A 23,812-nucleotide genomic window follows, 5' to 3' on the forward strand; every position below is an offset into this window, starting at 1 on the left:
CAGCCACCCAAACTGTTCTCCTGGATCAGCAGTCGCACACCGGTCCTCCGTCTTCGGCTCTCGTCCACTCCCCGCTTTTCCATTCTCCCTGACCAGGCCCCAGGCAGCACCTCTCTCCCAAGTTTTGTCTCAGATGCGGCTACTTTCCCTGGCCCCTGACTTCCGAAGGACTGCGCCCTTGACCCGCTCCACCCTCTGTGGGAGGGTCTCACTGAGCAATGGCCCAATGAGCAGTGGCTGAGTATCGGCTGCACCCAGGTATGCTCACTGGACCCTGTTGTTGCCAGTGCCCTGAGACTGCGGCCAGGTGCCAGCCTGTCCCAGAAAATGCTCTTGAGACAGTGTAGCAGCAGCACCTCAGGGATTATGGAAAATCACAACATACATCTGGCACCAGGCTTCACCCTTAACGATCTTGTTCCAGCACCAGCAAATGTGGCCGCCTTCTGGGGTCTGCTGGGACCAGGTGGCTCCAACAGTCTCTACCAAATGTCCTTCCAGCAGTGGAACCGCTTCTCCCCATGTGGCCCAAGAACCTCTCAGACCCCACTCTGCTCCTGGGGATTCGCCCTTCCCACCAGAGCACCACCAGGTATCGAGATGCAGCCTTTGTGCTCCCCTTGTTTACAGTCTTAATGGAATTTAAACCCTCCCCTTTCTCCCTTTTTAGTTTAGTCCCTGTGGCTGTTTACAATTTTCTACTTTCTCTCCAGCTGCTTTTGGGGAGGGGTGCTTGTTCCGTATCCCCCTGCCTCCCCAGTCTCTGTCCTCTCTCCACCCGCATAAACGGTTCCCTACCTATTGCAGCTTCTCGCTCCCCAACTTCAGCTCTCTGCGCCACGTACCTGCTGAATTCTGTGGTTCAGGTTGTGCAGATTGTTGTGTTGATCCTCCAATCAGGTTTCTAGGTGTGCAGGATGGTTTAGTGTTGGTCTGGCTGTATTTCATGGATGCGAGACACACAAAAAGCTTCCATGCTATTCTGCCATCTTGGCTCCTCCCCCTGTACCCATTTTATAGATGAGTAAACTGAAGCTCCACTGGGTTCAGTGACATACCCAGTGTTTCATAGCTAGTAGGAGGCATAGCTAGAATGTGAACCCTGATCTATGAACCACAGCCTTTGCTAAAATTTAAGGATATACGAGGAAAACCAAGAGAGAGATGTGTTCCTAGATTCTATGAATTTTAAAGTATAAGAAAAAAGAATTTTAGAGAATAATTTAAGAATAAAGGTATAAGCATTCTGATTAATCATCTCTTTCTCTATATATTTATACGTGTGTGTATTCTTTGCTCCCTTACAAATCTCCACTACTGTGATAGAAAAAGAATTACTTTTATTTAAAACATTTTTAATGTTTATTCATTGTTGAGCGACAGAGTGATACTTAGCATGAGTGAGGGAGGGGCAGAGAGGGAGACACAGAATCCGAAGCAGGCTCCAGGCTCTGAGCTGTCAGCACAGAGCCCGATGTGGGGCTTGAACTCACAAACTGCAAGATCATGACCTGAGCCAAAGTCGGATGCTCAACTGACTGAGCCACCCAGGCACCCCAGAATTACTTTTTTTAAAGGCATAAATCCATAAGGAGAAAAGAAGATAACACATTAGTAATACTAAGAAAAACGTGGAAGTTAGAAAACAGGTGAACAATTGGGAACAGACTAAGCAGGGCAGAAAAATAAGTAAATGACCCTGAGTCTACAGTGAGGAAGCCCTAAGGCAGACCAGTCAGTGCCCCAGAGAAGGAACAGTACAGAAATTGGAAGCAGGAGGCTTCTACGAAAGGGGTTGTGAAACAGCAGGATTTGCTGAAATTCTTGAAAGTAGCAGTGAGATGTCCAGAGTCCCTCCCCACAGCTCACGGCCCAGTGGTTCCCTCTCTTACAAATCATCAGAAAAGTTATGACTTAAAAGGGCAGTCTAGAAAGGCTGCTATCACTGAGGGACTGATGGAGAGAGTAGTTTGGTAGGAAGGATGGTAGAAAATTGAGACCTCCCTGGATAGGAGTGAGTGATAAGGAGCTCTTCAAGGGGGATAGTGAATAGCTGATAGAGGAAGATTTTGAAAGGGGTGAAATTCAGGGAAAGGAGACTGTAGGAGAGATTTCTTTTCACATGTGGAGAAAGCACATATTAATGAAGGTATTTGGAAAGGTGCATTGGGAGGTATTATATCTGAGAACTGACTTACTCTATGTAAGAGGAGACAAGGATGACACAAAGGGTTTGGGAAGAGCAACATAGATTTGAAACAGCCCTATAGGGAATCATAATAAAAACACCCTTCCCACCTTCCATTTTCTACTACGTGTTATTGTTATGTTAAACAAAGATTGACACTGTAAGTTCACATAATATGGGTCACAAACTTGTGGCCCATATGTCAAATTTAACCCTAAATTATATGATTTTTTCTTTAAAAAAAATTAGTTGCCACCATCTTAAATTAAGCAACTTTTATTTCATTATTTTTTTAAGTTTTTTTTTTAATGTTTATTTTTGAGAGAGAGAGAGAGTAAGCGGGGAGGGGCAGACAGAGAAGGAGACAAAGATTCTGAAGCAAGTTCTAGGCTCTGAGCTGTCAACACAGAGCCCGAGGCGGGGCTCCAACCCACAAACCGTGAGATCATGACCTGAGCCTAAGTCAGATGCTCAACTGACTGAGCCACCCAGGTACCCCTAGCAACTTTTATTTTAAAAAATAATCCTATTTGAGAACTTCTTCTGGAAAGACTGTATGATCCTGTATTACTGACCATACATTGCAGAGTGTAGCCGAGTGCTAGGAACTTTCTTTATATAGCGTAGGTATTCCATAGCCCCTTTCACTCTGTAACTTCTGTTACCTTCTGGAGCTGGTAGGCATTTGAGTTTAATATCCCTAATAAGCTAACTGTCTCTTGAGTATCAGCAAGTCACCTGTGTGAAATTGAGGTGTGATTATTATCTATATTTTTCAGAAAAGGAATGTAAGCCATCACAGGAATCCCAACCCAATACTCTTACCCATAGATTGAGAGCTTCAGAGGAAGTGAAGTGCCTTTTAAAAAATGACTTCTAACTGGATGAATCCCTCTGGTAAGTGTTACTGTGCCTTCCAGGACCATCCACATCCATCCTCATAAACTCATCTTGCAAAGTAAAACCACTGTCAATCAGGGGTCTCCTTTGGTATGTGCTAAAGACCAAATCATTCTGAGATATCTGGCCCCTCCAGATTTGTATATCTTCTATAGTATATCAAATTCAAGTTTCTGACATATAGTTTGATGTGGTGTTGATTGACTATGAAATACAAATCCAAGCAAGTGCCTTACTTCTTTTATTTGTATAATAAGTAATATAGGAGTATCAGTTGGTGCTCATTCTGTTTTCGAGAAATAATCCTTAAATGTGACTAATAATTTGTAATTCACTTCCATCTAACCGTCTGATGAAAAATCAATACTCTGAGAATCATTGATTAAATATGCTATATGATCACAAGAAAAAAGTCAATTAGGAAAAGCTCTAGCCGTGTTCTTGGAAAAGTTTAACTAGTAAAATCACTTCACTCAAATGTGATTAAGAGCTGCTAATTTAGGACTAAGATAGAACTATTAAAGAGTCTGCACCAGGATAACAACTCCTAAGAAATGGCTTCCAATTAATTAGAAGAAATTTTTCCTAATATCTAGCTAGCTTGGTCTCTTTCATGCAATGAATTTCTGGCATTATGGACTTCAATTTGGGGCGGGGGTGGGGGGGTCATTTTATTTCTAATGAAATTACTTCAGTCCTAGGAGGAAGCTCGTAGGGTTTGGTTTGCTTGTGTAGTTTCTCTTCTCTTCTCTTCATAATTTCTCTGAAGTGATTTTTTTCCTCTAACTCTTTGTCTTTACATTCTTGGGCCTCGCATATTGCATCTTCTTTCCGTCGGATCTTTAGCTCTTCCTGCCACTGTCACAGAGAGAAAGTGTCATTTACATATGAATTTCCATGAAAAAATACATCAGTTTAGCTTCTTAAGATGCAGATTCTATTATCCAATTATCTTCTCAGTTTTTCTCACAGATATTCTTAAGGAACTTAAACCCTACCATAACTGGAAAAATATATAAGCCATCTATTAGTAAGTATACAATTCTGCTCCCCTCCCCTCCCCCCAAAAAAAGAGAGAAAAAAGAGAAAATAAGGTTTACATTTTTATGTTACAAAGGAATTTCAGTTTTTCATCAATACGGATATTTACATGATAGCATGGAATCAGAAAATAAAAAATCAAGCCAAAGCAAAACAAGAAGAAAAGCCAAATTAATGTTAAAGGTAAAAATTATAATACTATTACATATGAAGTAGAAAATAAAATTGATGGGCAGACAAATGCTGATTCTGCAGCAAATACAAAGACTTCTAAAGGATTCACTTCAATTGAGCATGTTAATCATGACAATAATAACAGCATCATCTGGAGGCAAAATTCTAGGAATCAGTAGTTAGAAGTAAGGACCTCAAATCAACCAGACATCATCATGAGGACCCTTTTCCCCTTCTACTATTTTTAATGAAGGAATGAGTGAAAGAGGTGGTAATCTCTCCGGGTAAAAAATTCAGGGCACAAAGACTCTTAGCATGAAATGTTGGAAGTTCCTAGACACTTCCTACCCTTGCTCATTTTGTCACCCTCAGTCTGTCCATACTCACAAACGATCAGACAATGCTTAAGCACCTACCAATTAACTTACAAATTACTATAGACTAGTGCTGTGAATTATAACTATTATTTGAGATCTATAGATATTAATAAACAGGACTAAACCACAGAGTTAAAAAAAAAACTCAGCTTTCCAAAGGTAATACATTTTTTTAAATGTCAATACACTCAGAGTAAATATTAAATGAAAAAGCATAATAAAATACTCATTTTTCTTACCCCAAGTTAAATTTTAAGACATAGGAAATACACATGTTACTTTGATAACTATGATACCCATCTGTGACATATAATTTTTGTCATATAACAAACTAAATAATAATATTGTTTGACAAAACTACCAAATTTATGTTGTAGCATAAAAGTGGTAGTTGATGTAATAATGACAGTATCCATAAACAAAGGCAACTAATCTACCTTATATGGGAGATCTCAATGTACTTCGTGACCTTGATCTTTACATTGTGAAAAATCAACAGAGGATTAATTCTTAAGAACTCTCAGCAAAATAGAACCCTTTGGTTTCCCAAACAGCATGTATAAAAGTGGTAATGGGGTATCATATCGCTAATGTCCAGGAGGCAGCTCTCTCTACCTCTCTCTTAGCTCACTCTCTTGTTAGAACTTGGCATGGTTGGAATTCACCACAACATTATTATCTTTCTTCCTGGTATTCCCAGGAAAAAAAGTAAACTTTTCTTCCCCATTCTGTCTCTCTTGACCATGACAAATTCAATTTGGATAAACCATTGTCTTGTCTTTACTTTATCTGATACTGTTATCATCGATTGTGGCAGCAAGAAGGAGGATGCAGATATGGTTGAAGTTGATGGGAAATGGAAGCACTATTTACTGCTTTATTTAACCCACTCAGTCAGGATTTTAATCACCATAGTATAGAATACCAGCAGTGCACATGGCACTTTAATATATGCTGAATAATTAGAGGTATCTGCCTTATTATTTGCTTAATATGGCCACTTCATAGTATTCAACTGACTTAATGCGACAACTAAACTTGTAGGTTTTTGTTTCTTGTCAATACCACAGATTCCACCTTTCCGCCCTGTTAAGGTTAGGAATTATAAACCAAGAAATTAAGCAACTATGAAAACCAGAGAAGAAAAGTGGATTTGAAGTCTGGAAATCTGGTTTTGTGTGTAGACTCAAAAAACGTTAGTCATTTACTATCTTCAAACCCTAGGCAAATAACTGCATTGTAAACTACCATTCTTCTTTTTTATAAATGTTTTACAGGCTTGTTGTGAAGACCACATTAACTAATGTAAAAGCAAATATAAGTATAGAGCACTACTGCTATAGCTATCTGAAAGGAAATGATATATACATGAATATTTTTTGAAATGTGCTACCAGGAGAAACTTCCATAACCTTCTCCAACCAATACTGAAGACTATTGGATTAGGCTAGCCACCCATCAAACAATTTGGGTTCTACTAACTGTCAAACATATTTTGAGAAAGAATTCCTTTACACTTCCGCGAATACACTATAAACAGATCCGTGGCAGCAATTACTTCGATAATGCTTACATCCTTGGAAAGAGAAAAAGATGAAGGTTTTTAGGCGCTACTACCTGCCTCCTCTCCACCATTCAAAAGGATGTCCTCTGTCTCTTGAACTAGCCCTAGGCAGATGTGTTTAATTACAAAATGATTCAAGTCTTATCAATCTTTCAAGGCTAAAAAACTGTCACTGAAAATTCAGTCAAAAGGTTTTTGTTCTGTTATTAAAACTACACTACATATACGTGTATATACACATTGGCTATTTGCTATCCCTTATCATCTATCCTAGACCATTTAGTTGAAGTGAATAGTGAAATAGAGATGCTGCAACTTATAAACCATTACAAAATTTGTATAATGTTCTGTATATATAATATATTGGTTTCGCAGAAACTTCATTAGTGAATAAAAGCATGATACAATTAATTAAACATATTCTATACGCTATTGAGTCCATACTGTATTCAAAGAAAAAGAGAAAATAAGTATTTTCTCTTCTACTCCAACTCTACTCTTAAAAAGTTACAAAATTATTTCATAAATCATGAACTAAATATAGCTGAGTGGATTAAGGTGTCTTAAGTGAATGGCCTTGAATTGCCACTGTTTAACTCATACCAAGAACAAAGTGATTAAAGTCTAATATTTCAGGGGTAAATAATGATCACCAAAAATTGAGCCAAAAGATTTTTGTTCCATTACTAAAACCACATTATAAAAGAAATCAGTGTTCAGTGTTCAATACCAGATCCTTGTCACAAGAAATCAGAACTAAATTCAGGAAGCATGATAAGGCTAGTATTTTACAAATGACAGAAAGCCAAATTTTCTGTAACCCAATAAAGGCACTGAAGTATATATACAGCACAGTAAGATATAATTAAGTTTGGCAATGCCTAATCATGGCTTCATTTCTAAGTTTGATGTGTTAATGTTTTAGTCTCAGAACTGCACTTTCTAATTCAAAGTGCATTTAAAGAACAAAGGTTTTGCTGCTAGTTTAAGGAAGTCAATCTTACATGATGGTCAATTATTCTTGCCAATTCTTCATCAGCTCTGGTGAAGAAATCCGGATAAGAAAACATGGGAAGTTCTGATAAAGAAGGATGTTCCCTTCAAAAGAGCACAAGAACAATATTAGGTATAGATAGTTCTCCTTCCAGGAATATATGGATTTTCAAGTCATAATTCATTACACAGCATTTTGACTCTACATTGTTAACATCAAGTACTTATTCTTTGTAGACTACTATCTATAGCTTTTAGTTTCTATAAATAATGTTGGGTTACCTAAACTGACATTTTAGAAGGTAGAGAATGATATATAGTATCAGAACTAGAAAATAATAAAAAGGTAATCTTTGGGATGCTTGGGTACTCATTCATACTTTTGGCTTTGGCTAAGGTCACAATTTCATAGTTCATGAGTTCAAACCCCACACAGTGTGGAGCCTGCTTGGGATTCTCTCTTTCCCTCTCTCTCTGCCCCTTCCCAGCTCATGCTTGCATTCATTCATTCTCTCTCTCTCTCTCTCTCTCTCTCTCTCTCTCTCACCCCCCCACCCCCAAAATAAATTTTTTAAAAAAGTTATCTTCTCCTAGGAGGTATATTCAGTAGCACAGGAGATGATAGGAAATGAAGGGTTTAAGGAAGCATGACATAAATTTTGTCCAATGGGGAGATTAAAGTTCCCATAGCCATACATAACCCCATGACCCTGGAAAGTCTGGTGAAAGTCTAAGCCTAAGAATTTGATCTAAGATATACTAAAAAAAAAGCAAAAAATGCTGTGATTTCAGTACTTCTCCAAGGTCTTTGTAGTACTAAGGGTGCAACTATGGCAAACAGTTTACAAACAGTTCAATAGAAATGTTGGCAGTGCAAACCTAGGCTCTAAACTAGTGGAGACTTAGTGTTAAATTGTCCACATAATAGTTGCATTATGTTACAATTATTATGAAGAAATTGTTGTGAATCCAGAAATACGTAAAGCAACAAAATGGTTGTAGAGAATATGGTTTTAGAGGAGAGAAAGTGGGTTTAAGGAAAAGCTCTTAGGCAAGAAGCTAAGGAGAGACATAGCCCATGAACATTTTCCATATTCAGAAAAGTCTGATCACTTTTTAAGACAGCAATGTCTAGTGTAATTTTTGCAATTTCCTGTCTATCCAGCAAATTTTAGTGAGCTTTGTACATTTGACATCCTATGTTTCCCTCATATCACTAGGTCCTCTTGCTTTATGCGGCACTAAATGCTTCTGAAATCTTTCCATTTATCTACATTTCCACCATCATTTCCTTGGTCTGAACCATCATCTTTCACCTGGACCAACACTTCCTTTTTTGAATCCCTGCATCCACCACGCCTCACCCTTTTTAGTCTCATCTGTATACAGTAGCCAGAACTTTTTTCAAAATACAAAGGGAATCATGTCAATTCCCTACTTCAAACTGTTTAAGAACTCCCACTTAACTTTAGGATTTAGATCACATTTATTGTCAAGAAAGCCTGAAGTAGACTGTGCACTTGGCAAAGTGGCTTTGCATGTTTTTTCCAGACTCACTTCTCTTCTTGGCCTGCATCTGTATGTTTCTAGCACATGGACATTTTTGTAGTTGCTGCAGTGTATCCTGCCCCACCCTACTATGGTTTCCATGTGCTGTCACCCTTTCTCCAGTGCCTTTCTCTCCTGCTGCTCTCTGCCACAGGCTGGCTAACGTACACTTACCCTTCCACTCTCTGTGCAAGCCCACTACCATAGCCCTCAGTCCATCAGGGGCCTTTCCTTCATCATACTTACCTCCATTGTAATTTTACATTCATTTGTGTGCCTGACTGAGTTTTGTTTTCCTGAGTAGAGTATGGGCAACATGAATGTGAGGACTTCATTTGTTTATTATTGGTCTCCCCAGTGCCTACCACAGTGCCACCAGACACTCAATGAATGCTAGTATGTTTGGTGAATTCTTGAATGAATAAATTAAAGCTGGGATATGCTTTAATCCCCTTTACAGTCCAAGCCATCAGTAAGCGTCTCCCAGATAGCACTCTTACATCAGTGGAACAGTACCCAGGACAGCAAGAGGATTGCAATCCCAGGAGACAAGTCACAGAATGAAACTGATAGCAGGAGTTCAAAGGAAAACAACTCAAGTGGTAGGTGAGCAGAGAACATATATGGACTCCTCCCCCAACTTGCAAGACTCAGAAGTATTATGGGGCAGAAGAGCAATGGGCTTCCCACCACATGTCCAATAGGGGCTTGAGCCATTCTATTAAAATATTAAAGAAAAATATGATCCTAGAATGCTGAGGAATTTGGGGACATATAGGGGCAGATCCTTGGGTTAACTGTATTCATTCAGTAAAATTTGGGCATTTCTGATATTCAAAGAATTGTGCTAAATTCTGTGAAAAGATAAATAAGACAGAACTTTTAAATTATTTAAAGGTTGGGGTGCCTGGGTGGCTCAGTCAGTTAAGTGTCTGACTTCAACTCAGGTCATGATCTCATGGATCATGAGTTCAAGCCCTGCATCGGGCTCTGTGCTGAAAGCTCAGAGCCTGGAGCCTGCTTCAGATTCTGTGTCTCCCTCTCTCTCTGCCCCTCCCCTGCTCACACTCTGTCTCTCTCTCTCTCTCTCAAAATTGAACATTAAAAAATTATTTAAAGGTTAAAAGTGTTCAAGCAAGTTTCCTCAATTACTTCTTGAATCATAAAAGTTGAAAGAAATGCATCACAATATAAATAATATTAGAAAACCTTTAAAATAGGAAGATTAAATGGATATGCTTGGGCATCTGTGATTTTTAGTTATCTCAGCTGAATAGTTTATACTAAAAAAGAAAAATGAGTAGATAACTATAATAGGAGACAACATGAGACATAAGAAAGATAAACATTCAATTATATAAACTGAAAAATACAGTAAAATGGTTAAGCACAGGGCTCTGCAGTCAGATCTCAAAGCAAATTTTCATTCTGCTACTTAGTACTATTTAATCCTTATGTTCCTCAGTGTCTTCATTTTTAATATAAAAAGATAATGGTACCTACCTTGTTATATCTTTATGAGGATTAAGAAGGATAAGACATAAAGCATGTTTGATGGAGCAAATACTAAACAAGTTCCAGCTTTTTTACCCTTATCATCAGCATTATCAAAAGAATTCAGAGGAGGAAGCCATGGCTTTTGGCTGGTACCAAAAAGAGGAAAAAAAGAAAAGAAAAAAAGGATGCAGGAACAAAACATGTAAGGTACGTCATGAATGAGATGTACAATTTTGACTTTTTGGAGTTAAATGGGAATTGGAGAGAAACCTTTCCATAAATTTCTTGTATGACAATCCTAGGTCTGCCATAACAAATTACCACAAATTGATCGCCTTAACAAAACAGAAATCCATTCTCTCCCAGTCCTTGAGTCCAAAAGATCTTAATCGTGTTGGCAAGGTGGGTTCCTCTGGAGGCTCTGGGGAAAACATATTGCATGCCACTCTTAGCCTCCAATGGCTGTGAGAAATCCTTAGCATTCCTTGGTTTATAGACACAACACTCCCATTTTCTCCATCTTCATGTGACCTTCTCTGTGTTTCTGAATGTCTTCTATTTTCCATCTCTCATTCATAAGAACACAAGGACATTGTCACCGGATATAAGGCCCACATGACCAAGACAGCCTTAACTTTCCCCTCAGCTTGACTAAACCTTAGACAAGGCTTCTTACTGACCCTGGGTCCCTGACCATACCTTTAAAATACAATCAATCAAGAAAGATAGTGCCCCTGTCCTCCAGTATCTGTGATAGGGTAGGAGCTTAACCTAGAAATTGACAATTAGCAAGCACAGATGACCTCATCACATTGCCCCCCAACCCCCCCACCCCCGCTCCTCTAACATCCTCCAGTACTTTTCCACTACCTCACTTCAGCACTAAAAATCCTCCTGTCTTTTGTTTCAAGGGAGTCTAATTCAATCTCTCTTCTATATTGCAAGACTTGAATAAAGTCTTCTTTGTCTGTTTAATTTCCAGTGCAATTTTTGACACATCCTAATTCAAGATGACCTCATCTTTATCTTTAGTAAGGGATCTTTATCTTAGTTACCCAAATAAAGTCACATTGACAAGTATGGAGTCTCGAAACTTAGACATATCTTTTGGAGGACACAATTCAACCCACTACAAGTAACAAAGCAGAAGTACAGACAGGGATGAAGGAATCAAAGGACTCATATGAGAAGTACTTGGACTCAGAAGGATGGAACCTAAAATACACTTACGGGAACAGTGGGTGACTCATTTATTCACTCATTCATTCATATGTTCCACATTTATTGTGAGAGGCAAGTTATTGTAAGGACTGGAAGAAAAAACATTTTTTTTAAACTTGCATACCATGCTCTAGAAATTCGAAGTTCAGATGGGTTGCAGACATGTAAACAGAAATCTACAGTACACTGAAAAAAAAAAAAACTTCTATAAAATAGTAAAATAGGGTTTTGTGGAGTACAGAGGTAGGAGGTAAGAGAAGATTTCCTGAATGAATTATGCATGGTTGTCCCACTAGTATGTTTATGGACTGAGTAAAAGACACATTTAGGACATGTTCAGTTTTTTTAATATGTCAAAGATGGGAAATGTTCAGAGATATTTGCCAAAATAGACAAAAAGAAAAAATAAGGGATAACACAGTTTTTTAAACAAAATTGTGGTTTCTCGGGTTCCCAAGATTTTCTGAGGATATACAAGTATGGAGTGAACATCCCATCATACAGGAGGTATTCCCCAGAAACATGTGGCATGCCCATGTCTCAGGCTTCTGTAATCCTGCATTTCACACTCTGACCTATGATTCAGTGTTGAAGTATCAACTTAGCAGGTAAAAGGTTGCTTTTATCTCAAGCAGACTAAAATAACCTTTGGAATTACCCAATGAGGGAAAGAAACTGTATTTTTAAACAACCCACAGAACTACCTCCTTGTTTAGCAATTCAATGACTTACCCCTTTATCACACACTGATTGATTGATTGGTTGATTGGAGAGAAACTGGGCACCCAGACTCATTGGCTGGCATTTTTTCTAGTATATTTTATTTTCCTTTTGATGTTCATCATAGATTTATGATCCTCAAAAACATTGTGGATGTATCACTTTTCACTGATTCCAAACTTGTTCCAATCAATTGTATACTTCTTTTTCCCTTTTGGGAAGCTTAAATTTTCATTATTTGGCTACTAGAATACTCTCCTTAACCAACTTATTTCTTCAAAGACTTCCTCAGTTCTACTGCAGTTTCTTCTTTTTATTTCAGCTTTATTGAGATATAATTGATATATAACACTGTGTCAATTTAAGATATACAACATGATGATTTAATACAGGTATATATTACAAAATGACTACCACAAAATTAGGTAGCACCTCTGTCATTTCACATAACTAGCACTTTTGTATGTGATGGGAACATTTAAGATCTACTCTCTTAGCACTATTCAAGTATATAACACAGTATTGCTAACTACGTTAACAATGTTACCGTGCTATATATTAGATCTTCAGAACTTAATCCTCTTATAACTACAAGTTTGTACCCTTTGATAAAGGTCTCCCCATTTCCCCCTTCCTCCAACCCCTGGCAAATACCAGTCTACTCTGTTTCTATGAGTTCTGCTTTTTTAGAGTCCACATGTAAGTGAGATGTTACAGTATTTGCTTTTCTCTGTTGGGCTTATTTCATATTTCACTTCCATAATGCCCTCAAGGTCAACCGTCACAAATGCCGTCACAAATGGCAGAATTTTCTTCTCCTTTTATGGCTAGATAATATTCCATCATGCATATATACCACATTCCTTTATTTATCTGTCAGTGCATACTTAGGTTGTTTCCATGTCTTGGCTGTTGTAAACAATGCTGCAATGAATATGGGGGCACAGATATCTTTTTGAGATAGTGATTTTGTTTCCTTTGGCTATATACCCAGAAGTGGAATTGCTGGATCACACTGCAGTTCTATTTTAAATTTTTGAGGACCTCCATACTATTTTCCGTAACAGCTGTACCCATTGTACATTCCCATCAAGAGTGTGCAAGGATTCCCTTTTCTCCACATTCTTGTCAACACTTGTTATCTTTTATCTTTTTGATAACATCCTAACAAGTATAAGGTAATATCCCATTGTGGTTTTGATTTGATTAGTGATAATAAGCACATTTTTTTTTTTTTTGTACTTTTTGGCCATTTGTCTTCTTTGGAAAAATGTCTGTTCAGGTCTTTTGCCCACTTTATTAGTGGATTATTTGGGGCGTTTTGCTACTGAGTTGTAGAAGTTCCTTATTTATTTTATATATTAAATTCTTTTCTACATAGATGTTCTGGAGATATTTCCTCCCATTCTATAGGTTACCATTTCATGGTTTGATTTGTTTTTTCTTTTTCTGTGCAGAAGCTTTTTAATTTGATATAGTTCCACTTGCTTATTTTCACTTTTGTTCCCTTTGCTTTTCAGGTCAGATCCAAAAAATTGTTGCCAAGACCAATGTCGAGGTTATTTTTTCTTATGTTCTCTTCTAGGAGTTTAACAGTTCCAGTTCTTATATTTAAGTCTTTAATCCGTTTCAAATTAATTCTGTGAGTGGTATAGGAGGGGGATATGAATAGATTCTTTTGTATATGAATACCCAAGTTTCCCACCACTCGTTACTGAAGAAACTGTTTTCCATTGAATTTTCTTGGCTGCCCTATCAAATAATAGTTCACTGTATATGCACGGGTTTGTTTCCGGGCTTTTCATTCTGTTCCATTGGTCTATGTTTCTGATTTTATGCCAGCACCATACCGTTTTTGATAACTATAACTTTGTACTATAGTTTGAAATTGAGAAGTGTAATGCCTCTAACTTTTCTCTCAGGATTGCTTTGCCTAATGGAAGTCCTTTGTAATTTCATACAAATTTTAGGATTTGTTTTTCTTCTACTTCTGTGAAAAACTCCATTGACATTTTGATAGGGATTACACTGAATCTATATATTGCTTTGGATAGTATGCACATTTTAACAGTGTTAAAATCTTCCAATATATAAGCGTGGAGTATCTTCCTATTGACTTGTATCTTCTTCAGTTTTTTTCATCAATGCCTTAAAGTTGTCAGTGTACAGAACTTTCACCTCTTTGATTAAATTTATTCCTAAGTATTTTATTGTTTTTGATGCTTTGTAAAAGAGGTTATTTCTAGGTAGTTCATTGTCAGTGTACAGAAAAGCAACTGATTTAGTATGTTGATTTTGTATCCTGCAACTTCACTGAATTCATTTATTAGTCTAATAGTTTTTCATGGATCCTTTTTGTTTTCCTGCATATAAAATTATGTCATCTGCAAAACAGAGACCGTTTAAGTACTTCCTTTCTGACTTGGGATGTCTTTAATTTCTTTTTCTTGCTTCACAGCTCTGTCTAGGACTTCTAGTAGTATGCTTTCACCATTGAGTACAATGTTAGCTGTGTGCTTGTTATTTATAGGCTTTATTATGTTGTGAGGTATGTTCCTCTTATACCCAATTGATTGAGGATTTTTATCATGAAGTAAAAATGGGAAATTTGTCAAATGCTTTTCTGCATCTATTGAGATGATCATATGATTTTTATCTTTTATTCTATTAATGTGTTATATCACACTTATTGATTTACACATGTTGAAACATTCCTGCATCCAGGGATAAATCTTGCTTGATCATGATGTATGGTCCTTTTAATGTGCTGTTGAATTTGGTTTGCTGGTCTGTTGTTGAGAATTTTTGCATCTATATTCATTAGGATAAATGACCTGTACTTTTCTTGTAGTATCCTTATCAGACTTTGTTATCACGGTACTGCTGGCATCATAAAGTGAGTTTGAGAGTGTTCTCTCATCTTTAGTTTTTTTATAAGAGTTTTAAAAGGACTAATGTTAATTCTTCTTTAAATGTTTGGTAGAATTAACCAAACCAGTGAAATCATTTGGTCTGGAATTTTCTTTGTTGAGAGGTGTTTTGTTTTGTTTTGTTTTGTTTTGTTTTGTTTGACTGCTAATTTAATCAACTTGCTATTGTCTGTTCAGATTTTCTATCTCTTCATGATTAATTCTTGGTAGGTTTTATGGTTCTAGGAATTTATCCATTTTTTCTAGTTTATCCAATTTGCTGGAATATCATTGTTCGTAGTTGTCTTTTATAATCCTTTATATTTTTGTAGTATCTGTTGCAATGCCATAACTTTTTATTATTTATTTGAGTCTTCTCTCTCTGGGGGGAGGGTCTAGATGAAGGCTTGTAAATTTTGATTATTTTTTCAGAAAAACAGCTCTTAGTTTCATTAATCTTTTCTAGCATTTTTTGGTCTCTATAATTTCCTTTATTTCTTTGATCTGTTAGGTCTTTACTTCTGCTACCTTAAGCTTATTTTGTTCATCATTTAGTTCCTTGAGCTTATTTTGTTCATCATTTAGTTCCTTGAGGTATTAAGTTAGGTTGTTTGAGATCTTTCTTTTTCTCTTAAGGTAAGTATTTATCACTATAAACTTCCCTCAGAACTGCTTTTGCTGCATCCCATAAGTTTTGCTATGTTGTATTTCCATTTTCATTTGTTTCAAGATATTTTTTTTGATTTCACATTTGGTTTCTTCTGTGATCCATTGGTTGTTCAGGAGAATGTTATTTAATTTTCACATATTTGTGAATTTCCAGTTGTTCTCCTGTTATTGATTTTTATAGTTTTAGAACACTGTAGTTGGAAAAACTACTTGGTATGATTCCAGTCCTCTTAAGTTTGCTAAATACATGTTTTGTGGCCTAACGTGATCTCTCCTGGACAATGTTCCATGTGCACTTGAGAAGAATATGATGCTGTTAGGTGGAATGTTATGTAAATGTCTGTTAGGTCCATTTGGTCTAAAGTATAATTTAAGTCCAATGTTTTCTTTTTATTTTTCTGTCCGAATATTCCATACATTGTTGAAAAGGGAAAATTAAAGTCTCCTATTATTGTATTGTTGTCTGTTTCTCCCTTCAGATATATTAGTATTTGCTTAATATATTTTGTTGCCTCAAAGTTGGGTACATACATATTTACAATTGTTATATCCTCTTGATGAATTGACCCCTTCTTCATTATGTTATGACCTTCTTTCTCCTGTTACAGTTTTTGACCTAAAGTCTATTTTGTCCAATATAAGATAGCTACCTTTTTAAAATTTTGTTTGCATGGAATATCTTTTACATCTCTTTATTTTGAGTCTGTGCCTGTCTTTAGAATTGAAGTGAGCCTAATGTAGGCAGTATCTTGTTTTGTTTTGTTTTTTAATCCATTCATTCACTCTATAGCTTTCGTTCGAAAATTTAGTATATTTATATTTAAAGTAATTATTGATGGGTTAGGATGAATTAATGCCATATTATTCTTGTTTTGGTCCGTTTTATAGTTCCTTTGTTTCTTCCACTTTTGCTGTCTTCCTTTGTGAACTGATGTTTTTTCCATACTGATATGCTTTGATTCACTTCTCTTTACCTTTTGTGTATCTACTATAAGTTTTTGCTTTGTGGTTACCATGAGGCTTGTATAAAACATCCTATTGATATAATAGTCCATTTTGAGCTAATAACAACTTTGATTACATACAAAATTAGATCTTAAGTAGAACTGTCCATTAATACTTCAGTAGCATCTTTCCCAATTCCATTTCAATTCAGTGGCCTTAGGAACCATGGAACATTCAGGAAACTAAAAGTTTCAAGTCCTTAGAGATATATTTAACCATAACTTTCACACTCAGAACCCTATCTATTCAAATTTAATCTTTCATACATCTTTTTAAAAGGGGGTTAAAAATTAATTACTTTCTGGGCACATAAATGGAAGATTTTTATCTCAAATTCATAATGTTGATTTTCTATTTAGGAAGGGTAATTGGTTCAAGTAATATATCATATCTAAACATTTTTATTTTCCTTCACCATAATTAGATTGTCCAAATCACAGGACCTCAAGATTACAGCTTCCTATAAGGGACAAGATTTAAAGCACAGATATTTACAAGAAAGCTATCCAAAGTAGGCTAGTAAAAGTAGGCTAATAAAGAAAAAAGTTGTTCTCAACTTAACTAGTATTATTACCATTACTTTATCCCTTATGTAAAAATATCTGAAACCTATTTAATTGCTCTGTTTTGTAGTTCCTGCATTTAAAAACGTTCTATAAGTACAGTCTGCTCAGTGAGAGTTAAAAAATTGTTGTGGTCTCCCCTCTCTGACATCTTCAGGCTGGACAATGATCCCATTTCTGCCTGGCATGAGAATCACCAGTGAAGGGAAACTCCAGGGTCCTTGGCCTTGTTCCATTCTCAAAGATCCCATCCAATGTGCTCTTAGACATCGGCTACTATAGTTTCAGTCGTAATTTTCCCTGCCAGTCAGACTATTGATCTGGTGGTTTCCATATAAAGCACCTGCCGGAAAGTTTCAGGTGTCACTTTCACATTGACTACGGCTTACCGAGAAACTATGGAACTCAAAGTCAAGGCTTTTTGAATTTTAATATCTTTTCAATCTAAGTCAAAATTTCCAATGGACATGTCACACAAAAACAATTCTTCTTGCATTTCCAGAAACAAACTTTTGCAGTCGTAAGCTAGGGATGGTCCTCTGCTGTCCTAGACTTGCAGATTTATCCTCTACTTTTTAGTGTTTCTACAATCCTATGAATCAATTTAGCCATTAAAGTCTGGGCTATTTTATCATTCTCATTTTAGACACTAATTTGTGTGGTTATCACAACTGGATTATGATTTGATTGGCTGAAAGACACAGTAAAATGATGTTAATTTTAAAAAGGATGTTAATATTTTTAAGGGCAGCTTATAGAAACTTATGTAGATGCCTTCACAAAGCAGGAAGAATGTAATCTCCCCCCAGGCAGAGGTATGGCTCTAGGAACACCTCTGAAACCAATCTCAAGAATGAGTAGGAGTTACTATAGTGTTAGTGAAAATAAAGGTATGTATAAATTAACTGTGTACGTGTATCAGAGTTCCTTGTGGGATACAGATTGCATGGGAAACAAGTGATAACTTCAGGTTTGAACTTATTGAGTTTAATTATCTTTGTACACCATTTGGAACTGGTTGCTTTCTAGGTGTGCTATATCACTGTCATTCTGGGAATACCCCTGGCGAGGAGAGATACTAGATCTTAACTGTTTGGCCACAGAAGTGTCATGTCATTTCAGCTCATAGTACTTAGCAAAAAGGGTTTCTAAACATGACCTATTGACATTTAGATTATTGTGGGGGGTTATCCTGTACATTGTAGGACATTTAGCAACATTTCAAGTTTCCAAATGATTAACACCCCTGACTTGTGACAACCAAAAATGTCCATGAATGTTGCCAGAGTCTTCTGGGAGCCAAAATTACCCCTGACTGAGAACCACTATTCTAATCTAACTGCAAGGAAGTCTTCTGGAAAAACAAAAAACACATGAAATGTTTTATGATTGCTAATGGTTTCTGTCACAGGAAGTTTTAAGTTTACTTTTTCCTTAGTTTTTCAATTTTCACAATGAAGTGTGTGGTAGGCAGATTTCCAAAATCATCCTAATAATCCCCACCTGCTAGTACTCATGCCCTGTGTAATTCTCCTACAGTATGTATGGGCTTACCCAATGACTTGTTTCTGACCAATACAATTTAATAAATGTAATGGGATATCACTTCAATAATTAGGTGTGACTTCTGTCTTGTTAGCTAACTCTTTTTTTGCCTTCTTGGCATGTATGCATTGGTAATTCAAGTTCCCATATTAGAGAGGCCTACCAAGGCAAGTAACAAAAATGGTCTATGGATATCAGTCAATAAGATGTTTAGATTCTCAGTCTAACAACACACAAGGAATTAAATCCTTCTAATAATTTATGAGTCATCTTCCAAGTGGAGTCTTCCCAGGTTTGCCTTCAGATGAGACCTGAGTCTTGGCCAACACCTTGATTGCAGCATGTAAAAGACCTTCAAACAGTGAGCCTAGATAAATTATGTCTGGATTCCTGACTCAGTGCAACTGTGAGATGGTAAATGTGTGTTGTTTTTAGTGGCTACACTTTTTGGTCATTTATTACATATAATGGATAATACAAAGTGCCTTACAATAGGTCTTTTAAAATTTATTTTTTGAGCACTATTTGGGCCCCTTAAATGTATAAATTTGTCTTTAGTTCTTCAAATTAAAAAAACAAAAAGACTTTCATTGATAAATAACTTCCCTTAGTCGTCTTTGTTCTTTTTTCCCCCCTGGAATTCCCTTTATTCTAATGTTAGACCTCTGGAACTGTGCCTCTCATTTCTTATCTTCTTGTTCCCATTTCCCTCTTCTTTGTGTCTTTATTTTACTTTCTGAGAGATCTCTTCATTTTTATCATCCAAACATTCTGTTGAATTTTTAGCTTCCACTATTATGTTTTCAATTTCTAAGAATTCTTTCTTGTACTGTTCTTTTTTATAGCATCCCCTTTTCATGGATGAGAAAATTTTCATTTATTTCTCAGAAGATAATTATAGTTTCTTTTTGAACTTCACTTCTGTCCTACACAGTTTCAGTTTTCTGAATGACTTTACATTGTATTTGGGTCCCTGTCTCTTATGTTAGAGTCTTTTTACAAATATTTGGTGAATCTATTATCTCTATTCACATTTTAACAGTTTTATTGAGGTATAATTAGCAGACAATAAGTTGTGCATGCTTAAAATATATAATTTCATACATTTTGATAATACATATATGCCCTTGGCAACATCATCATATTCAAGAAAATGAACATAACCATCATTCCCCAGGTTTTCCTCATGCCCCTGTTCCCAATTATTTGTGTTTAAAAGCAAAATAGTAAAAAGGCAATGGGAAGCTCTGGGTGGGTTGTTGGGGCTTGTTGAATAATGGCTCTCATCATGGTGTGATTACATTAGTTACATATTACTGCATAACAAATTACTCCTCAGTTAGCAATTTTCATACATCTTTAAAGCAGGAGGTTAATCATCTCACAGTTTTTCCGGGTAAGGAATTTGGACATGGCCTTTGGCTCAGGGTCTCTCTCAGGGCTGAAACCAAGGTGTTGGCAGAGGATGCAGGCATCAAGCTCCTTGGGGGACAATTCAGTTTCAAGCTTATTCATATGACTATTGGCACATCCTTACTGGCTATTGGCCAGAGACATCAGTTTCTTGCCACTCAAGCCCCTCCTCAAGGCAACATGGTGGTTAATTTCCCTCACAGTCAGTGAGTGACTGAGTGAGAGTCTCCAGGACAGAAGCCTCTGGGTTTTTTGTGAGTTTTTTTTTTTTTTTTCCCAACCTTAGAAGTGGCATCTTCTCCCTTTTGCCACATTCTCATCACTATAACAGAAGTGATTACACCAGGGCATGGATATCAAGAAACAGGAATCAATGGAGGCCATTTTAGGGGGCTGCTTAGCACAGGAATGAAGCCATTTTCTTGAAGAATCCAGAAATATCAGGATTTATAGGCTTTTTCTTATATGCCAGACAGAGACATCAGACAATCTATGGAATATATCATTCTGGTCCTCAAGAAGGGGAAGGAAGGGGGGAAAGTGGAAGTGATAGAGATGGAAACTAGGGGCTCTGAATCTGTTCTCTATGAAGATTTTGCCTTCATTCAGCACAACACCCTTATAGTCTTTGAAAGCTTTTAAGTAGTAAAATAGTATGATCAGAATTGTGTTTCAAAATGATTACTCTGACAGTTGTGTAGATTGAACAAGAAATACTTAAAGAAGTGGGACCACTTCAGGAGTTATTGAAACAGAATGGTGGCAGAGTATGAAAGATTGGCAGAGTTGTCTTACCAGTGGAGCAATTAATTGCCATAGCAACAACAGATTTGGGGTGGGTGAAGGGGGAAATATGAGAGATGTTTTTTCCTCTTTCCTGACTCTGAAGGACTCAACTGTTGCCGGATAGAAAATATAATAGTATAAGATTTTAGGCTTGAAGCTAAACAACTTAGAATGCCTAAATATTAATATTCTGCCACTGTTTTATTCTAGAAGTTCTTGACATGCTGGCATGTTTCCATAATTATGAGATGTATTACAAATAACTTGTTATTGATAATAGCTAAGGAAAAAAATTCTTGAAATTATTCATACTTTAAAAATATACTATGCTGTGTTTGCAGTATCCCTATAATAATACTCTTATTCCATTATAATATGTTCTTGATTGGGAATTGATCGAAAAAATAGATAATCCAGAATCTATATTTACTATGTGCAATATTTAGTAATAGAGGAATTGGATTTCAAAATGGAAACGAGGACCCACCAGCACTCTTCTGAAAGAAAGAGGGGGAAATGCTCACATGAAAACAGGAAGTCCTTGCTCTATGCGTATTTGCTTACAAGGTCTTAACCAACCAATAATGCAGGTAACTATTTTTGCAGCACCTAAGTGGTTACTTCCCCCTCCCCAAATCTGCTCCCCTATATATACAGTTACCTTCTCCAGGCCATAAAAATTAATTTTAAAAATTAAATAGAAGAAAATTGATGGTCAGAGATTAATTATATCATAGAAATGTTACTTACCACAAATGAAGTTCTACTGGGAGTAAGCAGAAACTTGGAGAGATAGGAAGGGCCTCTGTTTTCCAAACAGACTGAGGATAATAGCACTATTCAGCAATCTGAGATCCAGGTGGAATATGGAAAATCTTCTCACATTCCAGCAGAGCCACATTAGATAAAATCCTACTAGAGAGACTGGGAACCAGGCTATCCAGCTATACACCTAACTTTGGGCATCCACTAGCATGCAAATGTATAGAAAGGGACAAAGGACAATTTGTAAATCCTTTGTTGGCAAACACCAGTCCTATATAGACCTGTCTTCGCTAAGTGGAAAGTAGAAGAAAACTTCCAAAATAATCTCTAACTTACTGAAAGTCAAGAAGAATGTACATCATCCCACATATACAGAAGAAAATAAATTTTTAAACAATTATTTACAGTAGAAATCTGGAAGAAGTTACAGAAAACTACTTTCCGCTCAGTAAGTACAAAGATATAATATCTGTAAAATGGGAACTGATAGTCATAAGAATAGAAAAGTTAGAAAAAATGTGAGATGATAAATATGAAAAGATAAAAGTGTCATTGTAAAAGACCAAGACATAGGAAAGCATTTTAAGAAAACAGAGCAGACATTATGAAAAATAAACCAGTATTAAGGACTACCAATTCAGGAAGATTTCCAAGGATAAGAGGAAAATATAAAGTTCAAATAGAGAATAACTAAAATGGAATGTTATATAACCCAAGAATTATCAATTTTTTAAAAACCCAGAAAATTTGAAATAGAAGCAGTATTCAAAGGTATGACCACAGAAAACTTAGAGTTGAAACAGACCTCAGTATGTTTATTTAAATGACTTTCTATACCACTTCAAAAAATAGTGACCCAGGAAAAAAAATAACTACAAGGATAAAAGCAAAATTCTACATATATTGAGAGGAATAAACTTAAGTAAAATCAACCTTAGATTTCACTGCTTCAATATAAAATGACAAAAGAACTGTTCCCAAAAATTTTTAGATTTTCGAGTACTAAGAAGAAATTTGTCATGTATATTTTCCTGTTATATTGTTTTTATTTTAATTTATTCTAAAATGTATTCCAACAGCATACTTAACATATAGTGTTATGTTAATTTCAGATGTAAACAATTCTATACATTACTCAGTGCTCATTGTGGTAAGTCTACTCTTAATACCCTTGACCTATTTCACCATTTCCCCCCACTAACCGCCCCTCTGGTAACCATCAGTTTGTTCCCTATAGTTAAGAGTGTTTTTTTGGTTTGTCTCTCTCTTTTCTTTGTTTGCTGTGTTTCTTAAATTCCACATGAATAAAATCATATGGTATTTGTCTTTCTCAGACTTATTTTACCTAGAATTATATCATCTAGATCCATCCATATCATTGCAAATAGCAAGATTTCATTCTTTTCTTATGGCTGAATAATATTCATACATATACTATTCCTTCTTTATTTACCTACTGATAGACATTTGGGATCCTTCCATATCTTGGCTATTGGAAATAATGCTGCTATAAACATAGCAGTACATGTATCTTTTTGAATTAGTGTTTTCATATTCTTTGGGTAAATACCCAGTATTGGAATACTGGAATATATTGTAGTTCTATTTTTAATTTTTTGAGGAAACTCCATACTGTCTTCCAGAGTGACTGCACCAGTTTGCATTCCCACAAACTGTGCACAAGGTTTCTTTTTTCTCCACATGCTCACTGACACTTGTTGATTCTTGTGTTTTGGATTCTGACAGGTGTGAGGTGATATATCATTGTGGTTTTGATCTGCATTTCCCTGATGAGTGATATTGAGCATCTTTTCATGTGTATATTGGCCATATGCATGTCTTCTTTGGAGGAATGTCTGTTCATATTTTCTGCCCATTTTTAATTGGATTATTTGTTTTCTTGATGTTAGTTTTATAAGTTCTTTATTTTGGAT

At 36.2% G+C, this 23,812-nt stretch overlaps 1 protein-coding gene and 1 long non-coding RNA gene across 10 annotated transcripts in view; one reads left to right on the top strand and one right to left on the bottom strand.

Moving 5' to 3' along the window:
• Positions 1-2,576: 2,576 nt before the first annotated feature.
• Positions 2,577-23,812, bottom strand: part of TMEM232 (transmembrane protein 232) — a 206,212-nt gene continuing 184,976 nt past the window's right edge. For 2 of the 9 annotated variants that reach the window (XM_053225633.1, XM_053225622.1), the window contains exons 13-14: positions 7,249-7,342; positions 2,581-3,946 (exon numbers count right to left, since the gene is read on the bottom strand). In XM_053225633.1, the coding sequence (XP_053081608.1) occupies positions 3,755-3,946; positions 7,249-7,342 (286 nt within the window). In that variant the 3' untranslated portion in view covers positions 2,581-3,754. Of the gene's footprint in view, positions 3,947-7,248; positions 7,343-10,288; positions 10,429-11,104; positions 12,546-23,812 lie in introns of those variants that run through there. The other 7 variants (XM_053225577.1, XM_053225573.1, XR_008300028.1 and 4 more) reach the window with 6 other exon arrangements.
• Positions 3,943-23,812, top strand: part of LOC128316331 (uncharacterized) — a 37,533-nt gene continuing 17,663 nt past the window's right edge. The window contains exon 1 of the long non-coding RNA XR_008300039.1: positions 3,943-12,111. This is a non-coding gene — a long non-coding RNA (uncharacterized LOC128316331). The remainder of the gene's footprint in view (positions 12,112-23,812) is intronic.

The sequence above is a fragment of the Acinonyx jubatus genome, chromosome A1 (genome assembly GCF_027475565.1).
Source record: "Acinonyx jubatus isolate Ajub_Pintada_27869175 chromosome A1, VMU_Ajub_asm_v1.0, whole genome shotgun sequence".
Taxonomy (NCBI): domain Eukaryota; kingdom Metazoa; phylum Chordata; class Mammalia; order Carnivora; family Felidae; genus Acinonyx; species Acinonyx jubatus.